This window comes from Acomys minous, assembly GCF_964271855.1.
Source record: "Acomys minous genome assembly, chromosome: 1".
NCBI classification, from domain to species: Eukaryota; Metazoa; Chordata; class Mammalia; order Rodentia; family Muridae; genus Acomys; species Acomys minous.
In genome coordinates, this window is record NC_140483.1 from 164,924,229 (window position 1) to 164,945,572 (window position 21,344).

The 21,344-nt window shown below is 38.8% G+C and overlaps 1 protein-coding gene across 3 annotated transcripts in view; it reads left to right on the plus strand.

The window, feature by feature from the left end:
- The window catches only part of FRMD3 (FERM domain containing 3), a 209,159-nt gene that overhangs the window by 49,402 nt on the left and 138,413 nt on the right, over positions 1-21,344 (plus strand). For 2 of the 3 annotated variants that reach the window (XM_084783840.1, XM_084783838.1), the window contains exon 2: positions 16,067-16,171. In XM_084783840.1, the coding sequence (XP_084639966.1) occupies positions 16,067-16,171 (105 nt within the window). Of the gene's footprint in view, positions 1-14,019; positions 14,084-16,066; positions 16,172-21,344 lie in introns of all 3 variants that reach the window. The other variant, XM_084783839.1, reaches the window with a different exon arrangement.

Below are 21,344 nucleotides of genomic sequence, written 5' to 3' on the forward strand. Positions count from 1 at the left end.
AAATTATGTTTCACTGCACACCAGCAACTTATTTTCTTTTCCAGCAATTCCATCACATTCTGGTCCTGTACATAACCCCCTATGTAAGCATGCTGAGAAAATAGCTTCAAGCTTAATGCAGAGAAGCTTGGGCTAAGCATAAGAAAGCAAGTACTTAGTGTTGTTAACTGATTATCTCTTCAGGCTTTCTAAAACACACACACAAGCACATGCACACAAAACAAAACAAAACAAAACCAAAACCCTGCCACCCAACCACATCCTCCCCGCCTCTTGCTCTATGATCAGTCTCTATTATGGGATTCCCAGTCCTCACTCCACATCCAAAGTTGGAATATGAGAAGGAAACAGGCCAAAGATCATTAAAAACAGAATAAAACTCTGTCCACATTTTGAAGTACACCTATGTAAGAAATATTGCAGCGCAGTTTATGTGCTTCATGCTTCATGCAAACAAGGGGCAGTACCAGATTCTTCCTTCATCTCTTACATGGGTGAGAGGTCAGCCTAGGCAGCAAGCATGGATGGGTTTTCCAGGGCTCAGAAAAAAAAGGAGATAACATCATCTCTTGTGAGCTAAGAAAGTTCTGGTTTTAGCCCTCCCTCAACCTTCAGTGTTGTTCTTCCAAGTTAAATGTTCCTCTTCTGAAAGTCAATTGCTTGAACTTAAAGATGATGCCAAAGGCTCTTCATATGGAAGTCAGTTAATGTCAACCAATGATTGTGAGAACACAAGTCACTAAAGAAGGTAGGCATGTGCTGAATGTGACTAAACCTACTGCCTAACTTTCTGAGTTTTATTTTTTTGCTATTCTGTTTTAGTCATTGTTTAGTTTTGTTGTGGGTTTACAGTTACCTTTGCGTTATTATCTATGCCTTCTTGCAGTTACTTTCATCAGTCAGAATACTCCACATAATTTCCCACCACCCTTTTATTGCATCCATTATCTTCTGGGAATAAAGCCTTTTTCTTCTTGTCACAACTCTGCTGTTGGTATGTTAAGAATATAGAACTGGCGGAGGAGCTGCTCTCATAGCAGAGTACCCATGCCCTGGTACATCATCCTCTGACTTCAAAGGCGGTTGATAAGCCATCATGACAGCTTTCACATTGCTCTGAAATAGTCTGATTTTTGGACAAAGCCTCCTCTCTCTGTTTAGTGAATATAATACAGAAAATATGGTATGGAAAAACAACAAGGAACTCTTTTGTTTTATATTTTCCAAGATTCTCACAAAGGAAGCAATTATTTTTCTTACCATGTTGACCTAAAACAGCACACAAAACTATAGTCACAGGTCATCCCTCTATACCCACATTTTGTTCTCCGTCCTTTTTGCGAAGTGTTACTTCAACACCTCACTGTTTAGTCTTATGTCTAGTTGTCTTAGGGACATGTAAGATTTTCTGAGTCAGGGCGTGAATGGATCACTAAATAAATAAATAAATAAATAAATAAATAAATAAATAGGGAAGCTGAGCTTAAATCTGGTGGCTTAGACCACTTGACCAGTCTGGAAAAAGGGATCTGGTGGTGACGGGAGTTTCATAAGAAGACCAACAGAGCAAACTGACTAGGGCCCTGAGGGGCCTGCTGAGACTGAGGCACCAACCAAGGACTTTACATGGACTGGGTCTAGGCCTCCTGTAAAGATATAGCCAATAGGAGCTTAGATTTCATGTGGATCCTCTCTTAAGGGGATCAGGAACACACTCTGGCATGAGCTTTGTTGACAGTTTTTCAGTTACTTCCCCCTGGCTGAAGAACTTTGCCAGGCCACAGGGGAAGAGGTTGTGCTCAATCCTGATGCGACTTGATGAGCTGAGATGAGTGGTGAGCGGGGGGGGGGGGGGGGGGGGGGGGGGGGGGCTCTCTGTTTCTGAAGAATAGAGGAAGGGGCATGGGAGAGAGGAAGGGAGGAGGGTGGGACTGGAAGGTGAGGAGGGATGGGGCTACCACCAGTGTGTAACTTAAATAAATTAAAAAGAAACAATGAATGAGAGAGTGTGTGTGTGTGTGTGTGTGTGTGAGAGAGAGAGAGAGAGAGAGAGAGAGAGAGAGAGAGAGAGAATGGGCATAAACTCAAACCCAAGAATCCAACTTAACTTATAAAAATTAATCATATCAAGAACACAAATTCTAGCCAGACTGATTACAGGCTACATAGTTATCTTTGAAGATCAATACATTCTGAATGGCTTGAGTACACAGAATGAAACAGAAAGTACATAAGCATAATTTTCATTGTGGGATAGGTGAAATTTTGAATGTTAAAGGCACAATTCAAAAGTATTCCTCAGGAAAAAAAAAATCATTCCTATAGCCCAGGATTATAAGCATGAATACTACTATGGATGAAAAATGTTAGGGTCATGAAAGACAACAGGAGCTGTGTGAATAGAGTAGACCAGAGGATTCACTCTTTAGGGAAAGATCAGCTGATGCTGAACTCCAGCTGCCTCTGACAAGTAGTTTTTCCAACCAACAGCAGCCAGCAGCCCACCTGTAAGAGCAGTTTCCTACCTCCAAAATGTCAAGGTTCTTTGTTGACAGAATAGAACATGCTGGTAAATTCGTTAAACCAAATTCACCTATACATGTGTGTTACTGCAGCATGATTCATTACGAGTCAATTGTGCTTGGCCTGGGACATTGTTTCATTGTTTGCCTGAATGAAAAGTTTGAGTACAAAAACCAAGAAAGCAAATTTGTACTAGCTTCATTAATAGGTGGACATCACAACATCTGTTTACATCTATACTAATAGTTTAACAGTGTGAAAACAGGGTGTTCATTGCTCTGGGCATTAGGTTCTAGACAACTGCGCTTCAGATTGTGGTTGCAGTTTTAAGCTGCATGCCCTTGTCTATTACCTAGAGGCAAGAGAAAGTCTTCCCTTGAAACTCTTTCAGGAAAATAAACAGAAATCATCCTTATAAACTGTAACAAACGGCTTTTTGTGCTATGATGCCCATGCTTTCTAGAACCAATAGACAAGAGGAGGTAAATTATCTTTAGATCGATCCAGCCTGCTCCCTGGAGATAGAGATGGGTCCTAGTTCTTTTCGGCTCTAATGAGGATTTGTGTATTTATTTCATACACATATTTGCACAATATTGAGTTGCTATTAGGAGAGAAACAGGAATGTTAGGATCCCAGGCAGTCGTCCAATGACTTCCCTATACTGTGCTTAGTATTTTCTGAGAACACTAGGTCCACATTTACTAGATACTGTATTCTGTTTTGTAACACAGTATTTGTTCTTATATGTGTCCAAATTATAATACCTACCATGGGATGAATATTAACTAAATCAGTGGATTGTTAGGAGATTAAAAACATGGTCTGTCAAAGCAGTTCATGGCATAGATTAAGCATCTAATTAACCTTGTGAGATTTTCTATTATTATGTTTTTTTACTTTCATTTTTGAAAGTAACTATTCCAAACTAAGCTTGGTTTAGAATCATCCTATTTGAGTGTTGTCCATTTTTAGACTTAACTAACATTTTAAAAGTAGCAAAATGGCTTAAATTGGAGCTTTAGGAATTGAAGATAAAGTTTTTTTGTGTTTTGTTTTTCATGGAAAAAATCATTGTTGGCATAGACCATTCATTTCTTTACTGTTGTTGGATCACAGATTTGTTGCCACTGATCCAGGGACTTAAAGTAAATGCATTGTCAGCAACTTGCTGTTGCCGAAAGCATTGAACCCTTTTCCTCTTACTCCTCCTCTACTTGCCAAGTCTAGGAGGCAAATCCCATTTGGAGCAACTTCTTTGATTCCAAAACTACCTATGTTACTCAAATAACAATTTATATTAACTGTATTCTTAATTTTAGTCATGATGACATATTACTTGTGCTTTGCCATTTCTAAGATGTTTCACAATTTAAACCACAGTAATTTAAGTTCCATGGGTTTACAAATAATTGCTTCACTATATTTCCTTCGCTGCTTTTCATTAATTGCTATCCCAGTATGTGATAGGTGTTTAACAAATATGTAAATGAGCCTTAAAATATTCTGTTGCGTGAAGATCTGGAAATTACTATAATTGCAACCCATTTACTAAGGAAAAACTCAGCTTCACAGAGATTTCATGACTTGCTGAAGGCCTCTCAGCTGGTAAGTAGTAGAAACAAGATTTTAATACATTGACTTGTTCTGGTTTTGTTTGTTTGTTTGTTTGTTTGATGCCTTGTTTAACGTGGTAAGGGATATGGAATTTTTAAGAAGTGGTCTAGTTTGCAGACGTTCTAGACCAGAGTCGCTGTGGTTTCCTGCTTCAACAGTGCCAGAATGGAACTGGGTGCTCGACCCCTCCTACCCCAGCCAGGCGCTGGAGTGTGAGTCCTTTGCAATCCCCTGTGTAGCCATGGCACCTCGGCCCGCTGCCGCCATGACCACGGCAACTCCCTGTCAAGGACTATAAGGCTGCCATCAACCGCCAGATCTACGTCTGTCTATGTCTTACTTCTTCGACCCGGATGATGTGGCTCTGAGGAACTTTGCCAAATACTTCCTCCACCAGTCTCACGAAGAGAGGGAACACGCTGAGAAACTGATGAAGCAACAAGATGGCCGAATCTTCCTGCAGGATATCAAGAAACCAGGCCATGATGACTGGGAGAACAGGCTGAATGCAATAGAGTGTGCACTGCACTTGGAAAAGAGTGAGAATCAGTCACTACTGGAACTTCACAAACTGGCGACTGACAAAAATGACTCTCATTTATGTGACTTCATTGAGACACATTACCTGAATGAGCAGGTGAAATCCATCAAAGAACTGGGTGACCACACGACCCACTTGCGAAAGATGGGAGCCCCCGAAACTGGCATATCAGAATATCTCTTTGACAAGCATACACTGGGACACAGTAATGAGAGCTAAGCTGATTTCCCCAAAGCCACGTGACTTCCCTAGTCACTGAGGCAGTGCATGCATGTCGGTCTGCCTTTATCTTTTCTATACGTTGCACCGAAACATCTGCTTAAGTTCTTTAATTTGTACCATTTCTTCAAATAAAGAATTTTGGTACCCAAAAGAAGAAGGAAGAGGAGGAGGATGGAGGGGGAGGAGGAGAAGAAGAAGAAGAGGTCTAGTTTGCATTCATAAAACTCACGTTCTTCCAGTCATAAAGAAGTGAAATCTATCCCATGAGAGAATAACAAGTTCTATTGCCAGTCTGTGTTTAACAGGAGCCCCTGCTTACTCTAGTCCACGTGACATACTTCAAACAAGAACCATGGCATCATAAGAAAAATGTCTTTCTGTTAGATTATGTTGTCGTTGTGTGTTTCTCTGGTTTTGGACAGCATCTCAATGTGTAACCCAGGCTGACCTTGAGTTAATAAGCCATATGCTTCAGCCTCCTGAATACTAAGATTACAGCCATTGGCCACAACGCTTGAATACAGTTTATATTTACTGAACAGCTACTTATTGTCAGTCTCTGAAATTGTTGTTGTTGTTGTTGTTTATTTTTTGAATCAGTTTTTGTATATAATGCAGTCTAGCCTACAGTTATGTAGTTCTCATGTTTCACTATGTAGCCTAGGCTGGGCGAGAACTTGCAATCCTTCTGCCTGAGCATCTGCCCCTTAACCATTGGGATTACAAGTGTGCCCACGATTCCTAATTAATGTCTTTAAAATTCTTTTAACTTACCAAACAGACTAGCTAATGGAAATTCTAGTCTAAATGACGTTTTCCTTCTCTCAAATGATTACCAAAGAAATCCAACTACAATATTGTTGCCATGTTTGAATGGGCTAGAAAAGAGACCTGACTCACTGGCAGCATTCTAAGACAGGTGAGACACCCCATCCCATGTCTATGGCCGCTGAGCTACTGTCTCCACATGAATGTCCACTGATCTGCTACTTCCACCCTTGGACTTCTGAAAGGGATCCTGTTCGGCACTCTGGTGCAAGGGCAACAGAATGAGACCTTTCATTAACAAAATTTCTCTGACTTCTCTGCTGAAACACATAGTTATTTTATACATGATAAAAATGGCATTTCATCACCACACAGATGAAATTTTGGCCCACTTAAATTTGTCTTTTACAATACCCAAAATGGTGGCGTGGGCAGTGGAAGCCAGCCAGGCCACCCTGCCTTGTGGTGTAGGTGGCAGGCACCACTAGGAAGAACAAATATGTGATAGAGGGATGAGAAAGATAGAAACAGAGGGTGGAATATTTTCTGTGGAGAGAGGCAGAACTGGAAACTGAGGACCAGGCTGATGTGAACGGCCTGCACTGCCAACTGAGGCCATGCTGATGTCTTCTCTGTGTATGTCTGTGCCTAGCTCTCTGTTGATGTGTGTGGGCCCTGTTGCCGCTGAAGGCCATGCCATGCTGCCACCAGGGGGCCACACTGATCTGAGTGGCCTGTGCTGCCACCTGAGGCCATGATGATGTCCAGATCCATGCTGGCACTGAGGGTAATGTCTGGATCCGAAGTCCTACTGCAGCCAGGAGCAAGGTTCCTGGTCTATGCTGTCTCCAGAAACCATACAGACGTCAATGGCCCATGCTCCCACTCACTGTAAAGGGCAAGGAAGCTACTTCTGCAGAGATAATTACAAACATATAGTTGAGAAACATGGACATGGAAGGCTTCTCTGACAACCTCTTCCTCCACATCTCCCCACCCCTGCCAACTTGCAAAAAAAAAAAAAAAAAAAAAAAAAAAAAGTAGTAGCCTAAACAAGAAACCATTAAAGAGAGCTCTTTAAAAGTGTGAGAAGGATGCTGAAGTTAGCTCTTGATGACTTCTGGCAGGAGTGTGGAAGGGGAAGGACTCAGTTCTCTTTAAAGGGCAGGCCACTGAGGATTTGACTATGCTCCAGGGAGTATATAGATATACAAACTGGACTTGTCCCTCCCCTTTATAATTTCAAAATTTTTAAGGGGGAGAGTTCACAAGGGTGGGAAAGCAGGCATGGGATGACTGGGAAATGAGTGTGATCAGGACACATAATGTGAAGTCCCCAAAGAATCAATAAAAATATGTGGAAAAAAAGATATCCAAAATTATGCCAAGTACCCTTCCATACTCAATGGGAGAGGGGACCTCCAGACAAAGTTTGGGCTCTGCTATGTTAGAATGGGCTAGAAAAGAGAACTAAGTCGCTGGCAGCATTCTAAGACATGTGAGAGAGTCCATCCCATATCTATGGCCACTGAGCTGCTGTCTCCACACCAATATTCCAGTTGGATTTCTTTGGTAATCATTTTGAGAAAAAGAAAGCATCATTTAGTTTTTCTAAATTTCTATTACCAATCTTCCTCTTTTAAAATAACTATTCTTTTTAGTTTTTAAAGTTATAACATAATTGCATTATCTGCATGCACAGAAAGGCACATCCTACCAAACAGGTAGAGGATGTGGAGAAAGCATCTAGTCTATTCACATTTTGAGGCCTCTGAATTAAAGTCCCCACATGAAACCAAATATGGTGCCACTTTGGATCAGAGTAAACATTCTCTGAGATGAGTTCTATGTTTGTCTCCCCCATCTGTTGTGAAGCAATAATAATTGAAAACACATTAAAATTAATTTCTGCTCTATCTTACTGAGAACTATAATAAGCAGGTAATATTACAATACAGTCCATGGGAAATCTCTATAATAGCAGTGCTTAAAAATTTCCAACACAATATTTCACTTCTATTTCTATTATTTTGGTACAATATATAATCAAATCTCTTAGGGACCTCCATCCCCATTGCCCTGATCTGCTTTTACAGTAATTATTTATCCCTGCTTCAGAGATATTTACATATTCTAGTTATTACATTGTTTTCAGTAGTTATTTTATCTCAGGGGTCTTAAATAATCTTAAGGAGATATTGCTGAAAGCTATACACTGCTCACTGTGGGCTTTCACTACAAATAGTCTTTTTTTTTTTTTTTTTTTTGGTTGCTGAAAGATTCATTGAACACCTTAGGGGTAGAACACGACCTACAGAGAAATTTAAAAATTGGGGCTGTCAACAAACCAGACCATTTGCTTTAGAGAAAAAAAAGACAGCCACTTATGTTATGCAAAAACAAGGTCTTTTTGATTCCTTGTCAAGAATCCTTGACCTACATAGTTTTAAAAGTATATCTCACATATGGTAAGATGTAGCTGCTTGTTTTAGCATCAACTACAGAGAGCTTGGTATCACTCATAAAGGATGAGCTGTTATTATGTTTACTTTGTTGATCAACTTCTTTAAACTCAAAGGATTTTTAAAATATTTTGGACACTAAAGTCAGCTATCCTAAGGCAGAATTTATCATTTCAGTGAGCAGGTTTAGAAAACAATTCAAAACTTTATGAAGAAATTTATTTTGACAATTTATCTTTCTTTCTAAGTATAGCCTCATGACCCATACAAGCAACTGGGACACGGTTTCAGAAAAACAATAGGGGCTTCACACTGTAGCATCGCCTTACAAATTCCTGGAATTGTTTTTAGTGAACTCAGCACAAGGGTTGGCTTCTTAATCATAGCTTCTATAGCTGCTAATAACATCTTTTTGTTTACAATGCCATCATATAGAGCATAAAATAAGACAGTCTCCCTCTTAAAATAACTATTCTTTTTAGCTTTTGAAATTATAACATACTTGCATCATATTCTTCTTGCCTTTCCTCCCACCAAGCCCTCCTGGGTAGCTCCCACTTTGAATTTATGGCCTCTTTTCTTTAATTATAGATTATCTATCTATCTATCTATCTCTCTATCTCTCTCTCTATCTATCTATCTATTATCACTTATCTACCTACTTATCTATCATCTATCTACTTACGTTCTGTCCTCATTATCATTTATCTCTTTATTTATCTATCATCTATCATCATTATCTATGTATTTATCTCTATACATATTTGTGTATCTATCTATGTTTCTTTGTATCTATCTCATCATCTATTTATATGTATTCAACTATCACTGTTTGTATAATGATACTTTTTTGTATATGTTTTCAGGGAGGAGCAATTGGTATTGAATAAAATTTGTGTACTCTTTCTTCTCTGGAGAAGACTACTTCTCCTTTTCTCAGCAGTTTTTGTGTAGGCTTGAGGCCTCCTGGACTTTCAGTCCATTGGTGATGTCTTTGTTCAGGTCATGTACAGGCAGTGAGATTTTTATGGGTGGGACTCCAGACATATCTAGGAGGTACAATCTCACAACAAACTCTCTGTTCTTTTGACTCTTATGATCTTTCCACCACCTCTTCTATGGTGATCCCTGAGCCTTGCATGCAATAGCTGTACTGTAGCTGTATCAATTGAGACTATAATCCATAACTCTGAATTTAGATTAGTTGTGGTTTTACATCATGATCTCTTTCTGCTCCAAAGAAAAGTTTTTATGATGAGAAGTGAGAACTACACTTATTTGTGGTTATAAAGACAAATATTTAAACTGTAGGTAGAAGTTACAGTAATTTGACATAGTAGTAGTTGTAGATTCTCCTCCAAAAGCCCTGTCTTCACTATCCCTGGGTAGTTGACTGGTTTCCACTACCGGGCATAATTTCTCTCTTATAGTCCTGAGTTCAGTTAGAGAACTTATGGTTATTGCCAAGGTCTGAATGCCACTACAGCTCCCTTAGAGTTATTGTACCATGCTGTTCATTGTTATAAAGTAGGGTAGAACCATTGGTAGCTTCTCTTCTGTGAAAACTTGCACATTTTGGTACCATGAAAGCTAATCCTCAGAGAGGAGACTTTCATATCAATTCCACTTCAGTGTCTTTTAGGCCTTGTGTCAGAAATACATGGTGTTTTCAGCAGTAAGGACTTAACTTTCAATTCTGGGGAAAAACCAAGAGCTGTGGCAGTAGCTTGTATTGTTTTGGTAGTTCCTTGGACAACCCTGACCCAACAATCAAATGAGGGCTTCTGATGCCTGGTGCTGGGTTGTTTGTTAGATGGTCTATGGTTCTGGTGAGGGCATGGGTGCACTGACAACTCAGATAGGAAAATGTTACTTAAACTATATATGTATATTTATGAACTGACTTATATGTATTATATATACTGGGTAGTAAATAATATCACAGCTTATTATGAATTTTCAAATATTCTTACTGCTTTTTACTCTTCCCATATTTATTTATTTCCCCTTCCATAGTTAGAGCCTTCCCAACCATTTGATTCCATTTCCCCCTTCAGTCCACTTGTACCCTCCTATTTCCCTTTTCATTGCTCCACTATCTTTTCTCCCAACAATGGTCCATTTTTACTTACCTGATTTTTGTCATTCCTCCAGAATAGGAATTCACATGTGAAGATTTAGAGCTTGAAACCTCAGGCAAAAAGAGCATAAAACATTTGTATTTCTGGGTCTAAGTTGTATCATTCAATATATCATTCAATTATTTCCTGGTTTCAGTTGGATTGCTTCAAGTTCCTCTCCATTTAGATTGATGTTGGCTATGGGTTTTATATGCATAGCTCTTATTATGTTGATGCATGTTACTTCTAGCCCTTTCTCAGGGACTTTTCTTGGGAAAGCATGTTGGATTCTCTCAAAGGCTTTTCCCTATATGTCTTTAAGTTCATGTATGTAGTTTATTGATGTATTCATGTAGTCTATTTTAGAGAAACTTCCATGTGTATGGGAAGAAGCTTCTATAGTTTTCTGATAAGTTCATTTGTTATAAGATGTCATTTAATTCTGAGATTTTTCTGTTTAATATTTGTCCAGCTGACTTATCTGTTAGAAAAAGTTAGATCTTGAAATCACTTACTATTTATTTATCACTGATGTCAAGTCTGTGACTTTAAATGCAGTAGTAAATGTTTTATAAAAATGTGTGCACCAGAATTTGGTTCATATATGTTTAGGATAGTAATGTTATCTTCATTAACTGTTTCCTTGGTTAAAATAACGTGGTTTTCTTTATCTATTCTGATTAGATTGAAGTCTATTTTGTCAAATGTTAGGGTAGTGATTCCTGATTGTTTTCTGGTCCCATTTGATAAGAGTACTTTTGTCCATCCTTTATCTCCAAGATGGTCCCTATTTTTTCCCATTTTTTTTATTAATTTATTCTTGTTACATCTCAATGGTTATCCCATCCCTTGTGTCTTCCCATTCTTCCCTCCCTCCCATTTTCCCCTTATTCCCCTCCCCTATGACTGTTCCTGAGGGGGATTACCTCCCCCTGTAAATCCTTTATCTCCAAGATGGTCCCTATTTTTAAAGCTAAGATTTTTTTTCCTTATAAATAATAGAGCAAATTTGTTTTTCGGTCTATTTAACAACCTTGTCCTTTCACTGAAGAATTGAGGAAGTTGATATTTAATCTTGTTGCTGAAATATGTGTGTTAATTATGGTTATTGTGGTGTTGTTTGTATTCTCAGTTATACTTTGTGTTTTAGTAACTTTAGCTTTGTGTTTCTTTATTCTGCTTCTTGGCAATACTTATCCCTCTCTTCAGCCTCAAATACTGCTTTCTGTATTTTCTTCAGTTGTTTTTCTGTGATACAAATTCTTTTATGATATTTTTACCATGGAAAGTTCTTTTTTCTCCTTCAACTATGTGGGATGTTTTTCCTGCTTAGTTTAGGTTGGCAGTCGTCCTCTTAGAATTTAGAATGCACTGCTCCAGGCTCCCATGGGTTTCATAGTTTTCACTGAGGAATCAGCCATTATTCTGAAGGGCCTTTCTGTACTTGTTACTTGTGCTGTTTTTCTTTCAGCTCTCAATGTACTTTCTTTCTGTTTACTTAATCTTTTAACTGTGATATACTATGGGCTTTTTCATTTCTGGTCTTGCCCATTTGGTATTCTGTTTTTCTTCTTGCATCAATATGAGTATATATATCCTTAGTTTGGGAAAGTTGTTGTTTTTTGTTTGTTTGTTTGTTTGTTTGTTTGTTTGTTTTTCTATGATCTTGAGAAAGAGCTTGTCTCATTCATTGACTTGGGATTCTTTTTTCTCATTTATACCTATAACACAGAAGTTTGGATCTTCCGTAGTGTTCTGCTTTTCTTATATACCTATTTCAGAATTTTCCTATATTCTTTGCTTAGTTAGTTTACATTTTCTACTTTATCTTTGGGCCTGGATATTCTATCTTTCTATTGATTCATTCTACCTATAAGGTTTGCTTTTCAGCTTACCAGAAGTGTTAAAGGGTTTTTCAATTCCATCTTGAATCCTTTTCTATGTTATTATTAAATTCCATCTTCAAAACCTGGATTGTCTTTGTCATTTCTATAAACTCTTATGATTTCCTGCACGCTACACAGATATTTGTTCTCTTGAAGCTTCTTATATTTCATTAAGCTGTTTCTTTGTTTCTTCTTTAAACTCTTTGAAATCTTTGATGAAGCCTATGATTGTTCTCTTAAATTCTGTCTTCTGTGGTTCATGTAGGTAATTCTCATATTTCTATAGGAGTATTGGTCTTTTCTTTGTTTGATTGGTTGACTTTTTTTTACATGGGTGAGGGTAATACTCCTATGATCATTCATGCCATTTGTGATTTTCCAATGATATCTGTGCATGTGGACTTCTCCATCATCATCATCATCATCATCATCATCATCATCATCACTTCTGTGTCTGGCATGAAGAAAGAAGATCAGGTTGCATATACCTTAGCTGGAATGAAATAAGGTGTTCATCAATCACTAGGCTCATATGCAGAATGTGGATCCCAGTCTAAACCTGCGGTGCAGTGATAGATGTAGGGGTTGAAGTAGGGTGAGTGGTGGGGAGGAACACAGTGACTCACCTGGCTAGACCCTAAAGCAACATCTGCCTGTATGTCAAGATGGGTGTGTTGTAGAAGAGATCTGTCGGTCAGGAGCAGCCTACAGTTTGCAGTGGAAATTGCCTACTGTTAGCTTACATTCTCATCAAGGCTGGCCTCACTAACCTGGGGAACTGAATGGATGACTCTGGCTATCAAGGTGGGGCACAGCTTATGAGTGTGTTTAGAAGTGGGAATCAAAAGGATTCACCCAGGGAGATCATGGAGAAGGATGTGCAGAATGTGGTTGGGTGGAGAGATTGAAAATGGTGTGGGACGAAAGCCTTCACTTACCAGGAAACCGAGACAGAGGGGAGGACATTCTAGTGGGACTCTAGATGAGAGAAGCATGGGAGAATGGCAAAGTAGAAGGATCCAGAGGGTCCTAGAAGCCTACAAGTAGAACATTATGATAGGCAGATTTGGGCCCAGGGGTCCCGCTCAAACTAAGGCACCAGCCAAGGACAATACAGGCGGTAAACCTTAAACCCCTACCCAGATCTAGCCAGTGGACAGAACACTCTCCACAGTAGAGTGAAGAGTGGGATATGACTTTCTCACATACTCTGGTGCCTCAACTTTGACAATGTCCCCTGGAGGGGGAGACCTGGTGGCACTCAGAGGAAGGACAGCAGGTTACCAAGAAGAGACTTGATACCCTATGAGCATATACAGGTGGAGGTAATCCCCCTCAGGAACGGTCACAGGGAAGGGGAATAAGGGGGAAATGGGAGGGAGGGAAGAATGGGAGGATACAAGGGATGGGATAACCATTGAGATGTAACAAGAATAAATTAATAAAGTAAAAAAAAGAAAAGAAAAGAAAATGGTGTGGGAGGGGCCTGTGTATCAGAACAGGCAGAGTAAGAGGACAGGCCCTGGACAGAGCCTAGAAGTTGATTGTTGCACAGGCAGGGATAAAAAAGAAAAGGCTAGGGCACTGGATGTAGGAAGTGGCCTGGCTCTGGGGTGCATGGGATTGGTGGGGTGTTTGGGAGGAGAAGAATTAAAGGATTTACCCAGCTAGACTCTGCAGAATGATGTGAGGAATCTGCACCACTCCTCCTTTTGACATATCAATATGTCAACCTGGTTGGCTGGTCTAGACACAGCTGGCCTTGAACTAACAAAGATCATCTTCCTTTAGACTACATATTGCTGTGATTGAAGACATGTATGAAGGCTTGAGTGAGAATGGAGCCCACAGAATAATAAATTTGAATGTTTGGTTCCTAGTTGGTGGAACTGTCTAGGGCAGTACCAAGAGTTATTGGCCTTGTTGGAGGAGATGTCACTAGGGGTGAGTTTTGAGCTTGCAAAAATTTATTCCCCCTCAGGAACAGTCATAGGGGAGGGGAATAAGGGGAAAAATGGGAGGGAGGGAAGAATGGGAGGATACAAGGGATGGGATAACCATTGAGATGTAACAAGAATAAATTAATAAAGGAGAAAAAAAAGTTAAAAAAAAATTTATTCCATGCCAAGACTCTACCCACCCCACCCCACCCCCTTTCTCTGTACCTCTAACTTGTGATTAAAAAATAAGCTCTCGGCTACTTCTTTCATGACTGCTTGTTTGCTGCCTTGTCCCCTGCCATAATGTTCATGTACTCATCAGCCAAAACTGTAAGCAAACTTTCTATTAAACACTTTCTTTTATAAGTTGCCTTGGTCCTTGTGTCTCTGCCCAGAAATAGAAAAAGAGCTAAGACGACATGTGCCACCACACTCAGCCTAAAGCTGTTTTTACTATCTTGGAACAATGACTCATTCATCTCTCAAATTTGAAATTTTCTATTTATAGGTCACATCGCACCCCTAAAGCAGACCATAGATCTGTCAGCAACTAAAACAAAGAGGATTTGTTTATATGTATGGTGTGTGTTTTATCTGTCTGTGTACCACATGTATCCCTGCTGCCTGAAGAGAACAAAGAACAATGGATTGTCTGGAACTGAAGTTGCAGATACTTGTGAGGCACTGTATAGGTACTGGAAGCCAACTCTGGGTCCTTTGCAATAGCAACAAACAATCTTTCTCACTGAGGCATTGCTCCAGTCCTTTGTCAGCCACAGTGACTGAAGCAAACCCTTTTCTCTTGATTTATCATGATTCTCAAACCAAAGACATTGAATTTCAAAACATTGCTAGTGGGAGCCAGAATATTCCAACACCTTTTACTGCACATCCATGCTATTCAAACCCTGACTCTCAGAGTCTCTCAGTGGTCTCAAAATGTTCCAGAAAGACAATACTGTTGAGCAGAAATCTATATTCCACATCCAGGTATTATGACTGACATCGTATGTTGATCCATGCAAGTTGTGTAATGTTAGACAAGTCATGAATCATTTAGTGGCTCAGTTTTCTCAGAAAATTGAATGAGTCAATAACTGGTACCATTTAGAGCAATGAGTCAGAGGCACTGTAAATTTGCAAATTTGGGGCTCCCATGTGGTCCTGATGTGCAAAATGTTTTCTCAGTTATAAATATCATGAGGAAATTTAAATGGTCTGTAATAGAAGTAAACAAATTATACAAGAGTACATTGTACCAGTGCAGAGTGTTGCTGTGTGTCCTATAGATTCCACCTTGAGGTATTCTTGTGATTTTAAGAACACACACACACACACACACACACACACACACACATGCACACAAATGCACACATGCACACACACATTTGTGTTGGCACACTCTTGTCCTTTGGATATCAAATATCCCCTGTAGGCTAATTTGGTTGAACATTTGCTTTCCAGATGGGGATACTATGTGGAGAGTTTACAAAACCTTTAGAATTTGGGGCTTCACTAGAAGAAACGGGCTTCTGTGGTTGGAGTTTGAGGTGTTTTGGGTTTGTTTTTGTTTTCTGGGGATATTTTTAGTTTTTGTTTTGTTTTTCCTAACTACATTTTATTTCACCCTTCCATTTCCTCCTCTGGTCACAGGTGTACACGCAGCCTGACATTGCACTGCCATGCCTTCCTTTTCAGAATGCACTATATCCCACCCAACTGTGAATAAAAAATAAGCCTCTCCTACTTTGTTTCTTATCACTTCATTGGTCACAATAACCTGAAATTTTCTAATCTTCTCACTTTGTAAAAATCTGTTGCTTGCTGACATTGTAATTAAAAATACTGGATACCTTATGCCTGTGTCTGAAGTAAACAATTCCAGTGTTCTAAGCACAGACCCAGATGGGTAAGTAAGGCCCACTGGGAATGGAATGTGAACGTGTATATGAATTCTGGCTGTAACTTCCATGTGCTTCCTTTACAGAGGGAGACCAAAGGGCAGTTTCTTATTGAACACATCTGCAATTACTACAGCTTGCTGGAGAAGGACTACTTTGGAATTCGCTATGTGGACTCAGAGAAGCAAAGGGTAAGAGCCAATCTTGATCTCCAACCTATGGGATTAAGGGAAAGCCCAGAGTGTGGGGCACTGTGGGATCCTTTCCAGAATCCTCATGTCACCTTTATTTTCATGGATTACTGGCATGAGAAATAAAACAGCTCATAGCTGCGTGAATGGGAGAGTACCTAACAAGAAGGAGGAGAAAACAAAAAAGTCTTTCAAAATGCTGGCCTCACAAGAAGAAAAGTAGGAATGCTCCCATGCTCTTTGAATTTAGACTTTTCAAACCTCCTCAGAGTGGTTGCATATAATCCAGTTATAAAGACCCTGCAACAGCAATATAAGAACCCACTGGCAGAGGTGTGGAATGACCTTGGTAGAAGTAGGGTTTCCTTGTTGAGTGATGAAAATGTTTGGAATCTGACATAACTGATGCTTATTCAATACAGTCAAAGCCATTGAAACGTACATTTAAAAATGGTTAATTTTACATTAGTTGGTAGAGAGTTTTCGGTAAGATGGTGAATCTCTTTGTGGAATCAGGCAAGAAAAGCTTGAATGTTTCCCATCAGCAATGCGTCACTTTATGGAGGTCACTGAAAAGCACATTGCTTCTCTTCACACCCAGTGACAGTGCACGAACAGTAAGCTTGATGGCTAAGAACTGAGTACATAGTGAAAGATGACAAATGGCAGCAGAAGGCATTGATTGAGTGTGTGTGTGTGTGTGTGTATGTGTGTGTGTGTGTGTGTGTGTGTGTGTGTGTGTGTGTGTGTGTATGAACATAATCAAACATCAAGATGCCATGAGTTTGAGAGGGATTGATGGGACAAGACATATGGGAGGGGCTAGAAGGAATAAAAGGAAAAAGAAAAGCAATATATTTTAATTTCTAAAAACAAGATTAATCTTTTTTCCAATAAATGTATATCGCTATCAAAACTGATCCCATATTTCAGGATAGAAGGATGAAAAAAGTATTTCAAGGAAGTGGAACTGAAGAGTAAAATGGAGTTGTTGTTCTAGTACCTGAAAAAAATAGGGTTCAAATTAAAGTTAGTCAAAAGAGATAAAGAACATCTCTTGGTGACTTTGTGTGGATAAAAAGATCAATCTGCATTGCAGATTGCAATTCTAAACATAGATACCCTAAACATAGTTTTCAGAAGAGAGGCAAGAAAACTTTGCACAGAAGGGAGATACAGTCCATGAATGAAGAATAGGATGGGTGAAAAAAAAAATCAACATATAATATTACCTGGGATAGGACCAGGGAAACAAAACAATAAATCTACCAAGGTGATGAAAAAACATTCAAGTCAAGTCAATGATTTGCTTTTCTTATATCTCCCTTCACCCTTCCCTCCTTTCTCCCACACTGCATTTATTGCTTATCTGCCTGTGTTTTTATTTTCTTATATCTCTACTCACCTGTTCTTTCCCAACTGTTGTTTCTTATATATTTAGCGAAGCAGATCAATGTAACAAGCTACCCTATACCCTACTTTTCATGCCTGTTAAGGTTTTATATACACTCTTCCTCTGTTCCTTTTTTTCCATAAGCATTCTTCTTACTGTCACATAGACAAAACTTTATTACAATGCCTGAATACATTTATTCATGCACTCTTTTTAAACTACTATTAACCAAAACTTCTATATCTCCCTCCATTTTACTTCTTTAGTCTCATTCTTATATATTTCTTTCCCCTTTCTCTCTCACCTAACAGAAAATACTAATCATTAGTCTCATAAAAGTAAGATATCATTTACTTCTGCTTCTCTTCAGTTTTCCTATCATATAAGTAATAACCAAAATATTATATATACAATATTGCCAGGGTTACTCTACTTTTTAAATCAATTAGAACTTTACAAGTGTCTGTTTTATAGCCACCTGCTACTGTATTATGAGTGGGTTAACTACTGGATAGAAAATAATTTCAGGAAATAGTAATGAACACACAGGGGACAGACTGCGGATAGAGCCATTTACCTGGAAAATAAGACTGACAGATAAAAATATCACCACAACCAGACTGTTTTTCTCAATATTCATTAGCTGTTATGACCTTATGTAACTGCATCGGTTGCAATGTTATTGCTGTACAAAACTGAATAGATTCTTATTTTAATTTGAGCCAGGTTCTCACATTTACCTTAGGCTGGCCTTAGACTCTTCCACAGCCTTTGGCTTCTGCCTTGTAGGCTTTAGAATTATAGACACGTGGCTCTGTGGCAACATACCTGAACAGTTCTGATTTGGTTTGATGTTTACATTTCTGTGGATTAGACTATGAGCCTTTTACATGCTAGGCAAGTATTCGACCACTGAGTTAAAAACCCAACCTCTTAAAATTGCATAGTTTCTGGACTCAGAAAGATCTTATTTGGAAACCCTATCTCTTTGGGTTAGTAAGCTGTTTGACCCACCAGGTTATTCCACTTTTATGCTTTGTCCCAGTGGAAACAATAAATAGAATAATTTCATTTATGACTTTTGAAAGAATTAGAATTAGGTATACAAATGCTTGACACATGGTATACATTGACTATATGTTATATGTTGTTCTCACTGTTCATTGATGTTTTTGCTTTTACAATTGACATGCTTTGGCTAGGCCCATGTGAGTAATTAACAGTCATGTTTAGTGCCTGCAGATCACACAAATGTCTGTAACTTCTTTTATAGGTAGGGACACTGCTATTAACAGTCTTTACAGACTTATTTTTTTTGTAGAAAGTTAACCAATTAAGAAAGCCAGGTAGACTAGATTAATCAATTAAGAAAGCCAGGTAGACTAGAGAAGCAAAGTGTAATTACCCCTATTGTGTAGTTAGTCTATGGTGTAGTTACACTATTGTGTAATGTAGTCTACCTCTTCTCAGCCTCACTGATGTTAAATCATCATTTTTCTGAGATAATGTAGGTAAGTTCCTCTTGTAATACATTTTTAAAACACATAGCTGAATTTCTTAACTTGAATTTTTATTACTATGGTTTCATATGTAAAATGTACTAGGTCTCTCTTTATTATTTTTACCCCACCTTCTTCTCCAAATTTAAACAAGGATGCTTATAAGCACTGGAGCTAGTGCATGCTCTAGCCAATAGCCCACCAAAGAAGAATTAGGCCACACCTAGGTTGTAGGTGATTGGTTTATATTCTGGGCTACTTGGTACTGGTGTTACCCCTTTTAAGTAAACACAGACGGAGCTTTTTATGTAGGAAGCCAGATATTGAGCCTATTGCTGCCTAATTAATAATGGGAAAAAATCTTATCTATATCAGAACAATTTGCATTTTCTACAGGCACTTTCGGGAGGACAGAGAATAGAATAAACTATTAGGATGGTGGCAGGAAGCCAGATGGTATTATGTCCCACCACCTGCTCCTCCTAGTGAAAGGCTGCTTCCTGCTGATCTCCTCAGGATAATTGCTTCTCAGATGCTCATTCTTGAGATCAGGAAAGAAACCAAAGATTTAGGGCAGCCCTGAACAGAACAGGATTTAGAAGTCCTTGCTTATGGATTGGCATGCTTATTAAGTTTGCCTCTGTTTTTGAAGGTCAACAAGAGTTAAATATCACAACTTCAAATGCTGGAGAAATCACTCAGTAGTCTAAAGTGTTTTCTACACTCACAGAAGCTGAGTTGAGTATTCAACACTCACATTAGGCAACTCACAAGTGCCCAAAATTCCGGCTTGAGAGCGTCCTATGCTCTTTTGTTGCCTCTTCAAACACCTGCAGTTACATAAACATACACACAGAGACATAAGCACATAAACATAATTTAAAAATAAAAAGAAGTATTTAAAAATTACAACTTTTGGGGTACCTTGTGGGATATGTACAGAAGGCTTGTTTCTCTAAGGTCTTTGTCACTGGAGCCACATAGTACCCTGCCCTGCCATCACCTCTTTGAAGTTGAATATATTATTAAGACATCCAGGTATGGCTCAAAGAACTACCATTGCCATATTCTGGGAAGTTTGTCAGAATCCTTGAGCGACAGCAAAACTTGGAGTTTAACCATAATTATTGCACACAATGGGCAGCCTATCAACATCTGAAGCCCTTCTGAAAAGAGAGAGGAAGAACTGGAAACTACTCAAAACTCTCTGATGTCATTAATTTAACAGGAGAGGGGGCAAATACACAGACTAATTGTTGAAACAGAACACAATTATAGGAATAAGAAATGTGGTAGGGAAATGCAATTTTTACACAATTGGAGTCAGGAAAAAGAAAATACTCAAAGTAGGGAATTTCTCTCACTTGACTGGAAAAGAACCTTGAAAGAAGTCAATTGTAATTTACAAGGTATCATTGAATAAAAAAAAGAAGAATCTGGAGGTTTACAGCAGCCAAAATCACTAGAAACCAAGGGCTTGAAAGTTTTAAAATAGATTTCAAGTCAGATTTTAAGTCAAGCTGGGAAAAGCTGACCATTGCTATGATGCATAGCTTGGATAAATACAAATAGTACAATCATGCAATGAACATTTAAAGGGGGCTTTTGTTTCCTTTGAGCTTGAATCAGTTTTCAAGATTGAGTTGTAATGCTGTTACATGAATGAAACATGACAAGCTGTGTTAGTTATTTTGCTGTGTAACCAGCTCCCCAGAATTCTTGGCTTAGAACATCCAATATTATTCTTACATATGGTAGGATATATACAAGCCTATGTTTGAGCAAAGCTAAATTTGGGGGGGCTGTTCAGAAGATGACTAATGTGGTCTAGAAAAAGCTAAAAAAATTTTTTTCTTTCGAATTCATCTTTACAAGTTTTGGTGCCTTGGTGGAAGAAAGAGGTGAAAGGTGTAGGGGGACACTTTCTCTCTGAATACAGTTTCAGCACATCTGAAGTCATGGCATGGCTGGCTAGGGCTTCCCATATAAGTAAAGCCAATCACCAAATGAGCTGTATGGAAAGTGAGCAGTGCCTATGTGAATATATTAAGTTTGGAAAACCTGTTAGCATAGTTAAAGCAGTGAGACTGCATAACTGTTTGAAAAATGGAGTCAAAAGCTAAATAAGGAGTTTAGGCCTCAGATAGAATTTTTTTGAACCAACAAAATATTTCTTTATTCAATCCCTGAGATTTGATTGTAGAACTAAGGAAAGACTGTAGATGGGGGGAGAACCAGAAAGCTAAAGGACACTCATATTTTTAGATATGGTCTAAAAAAA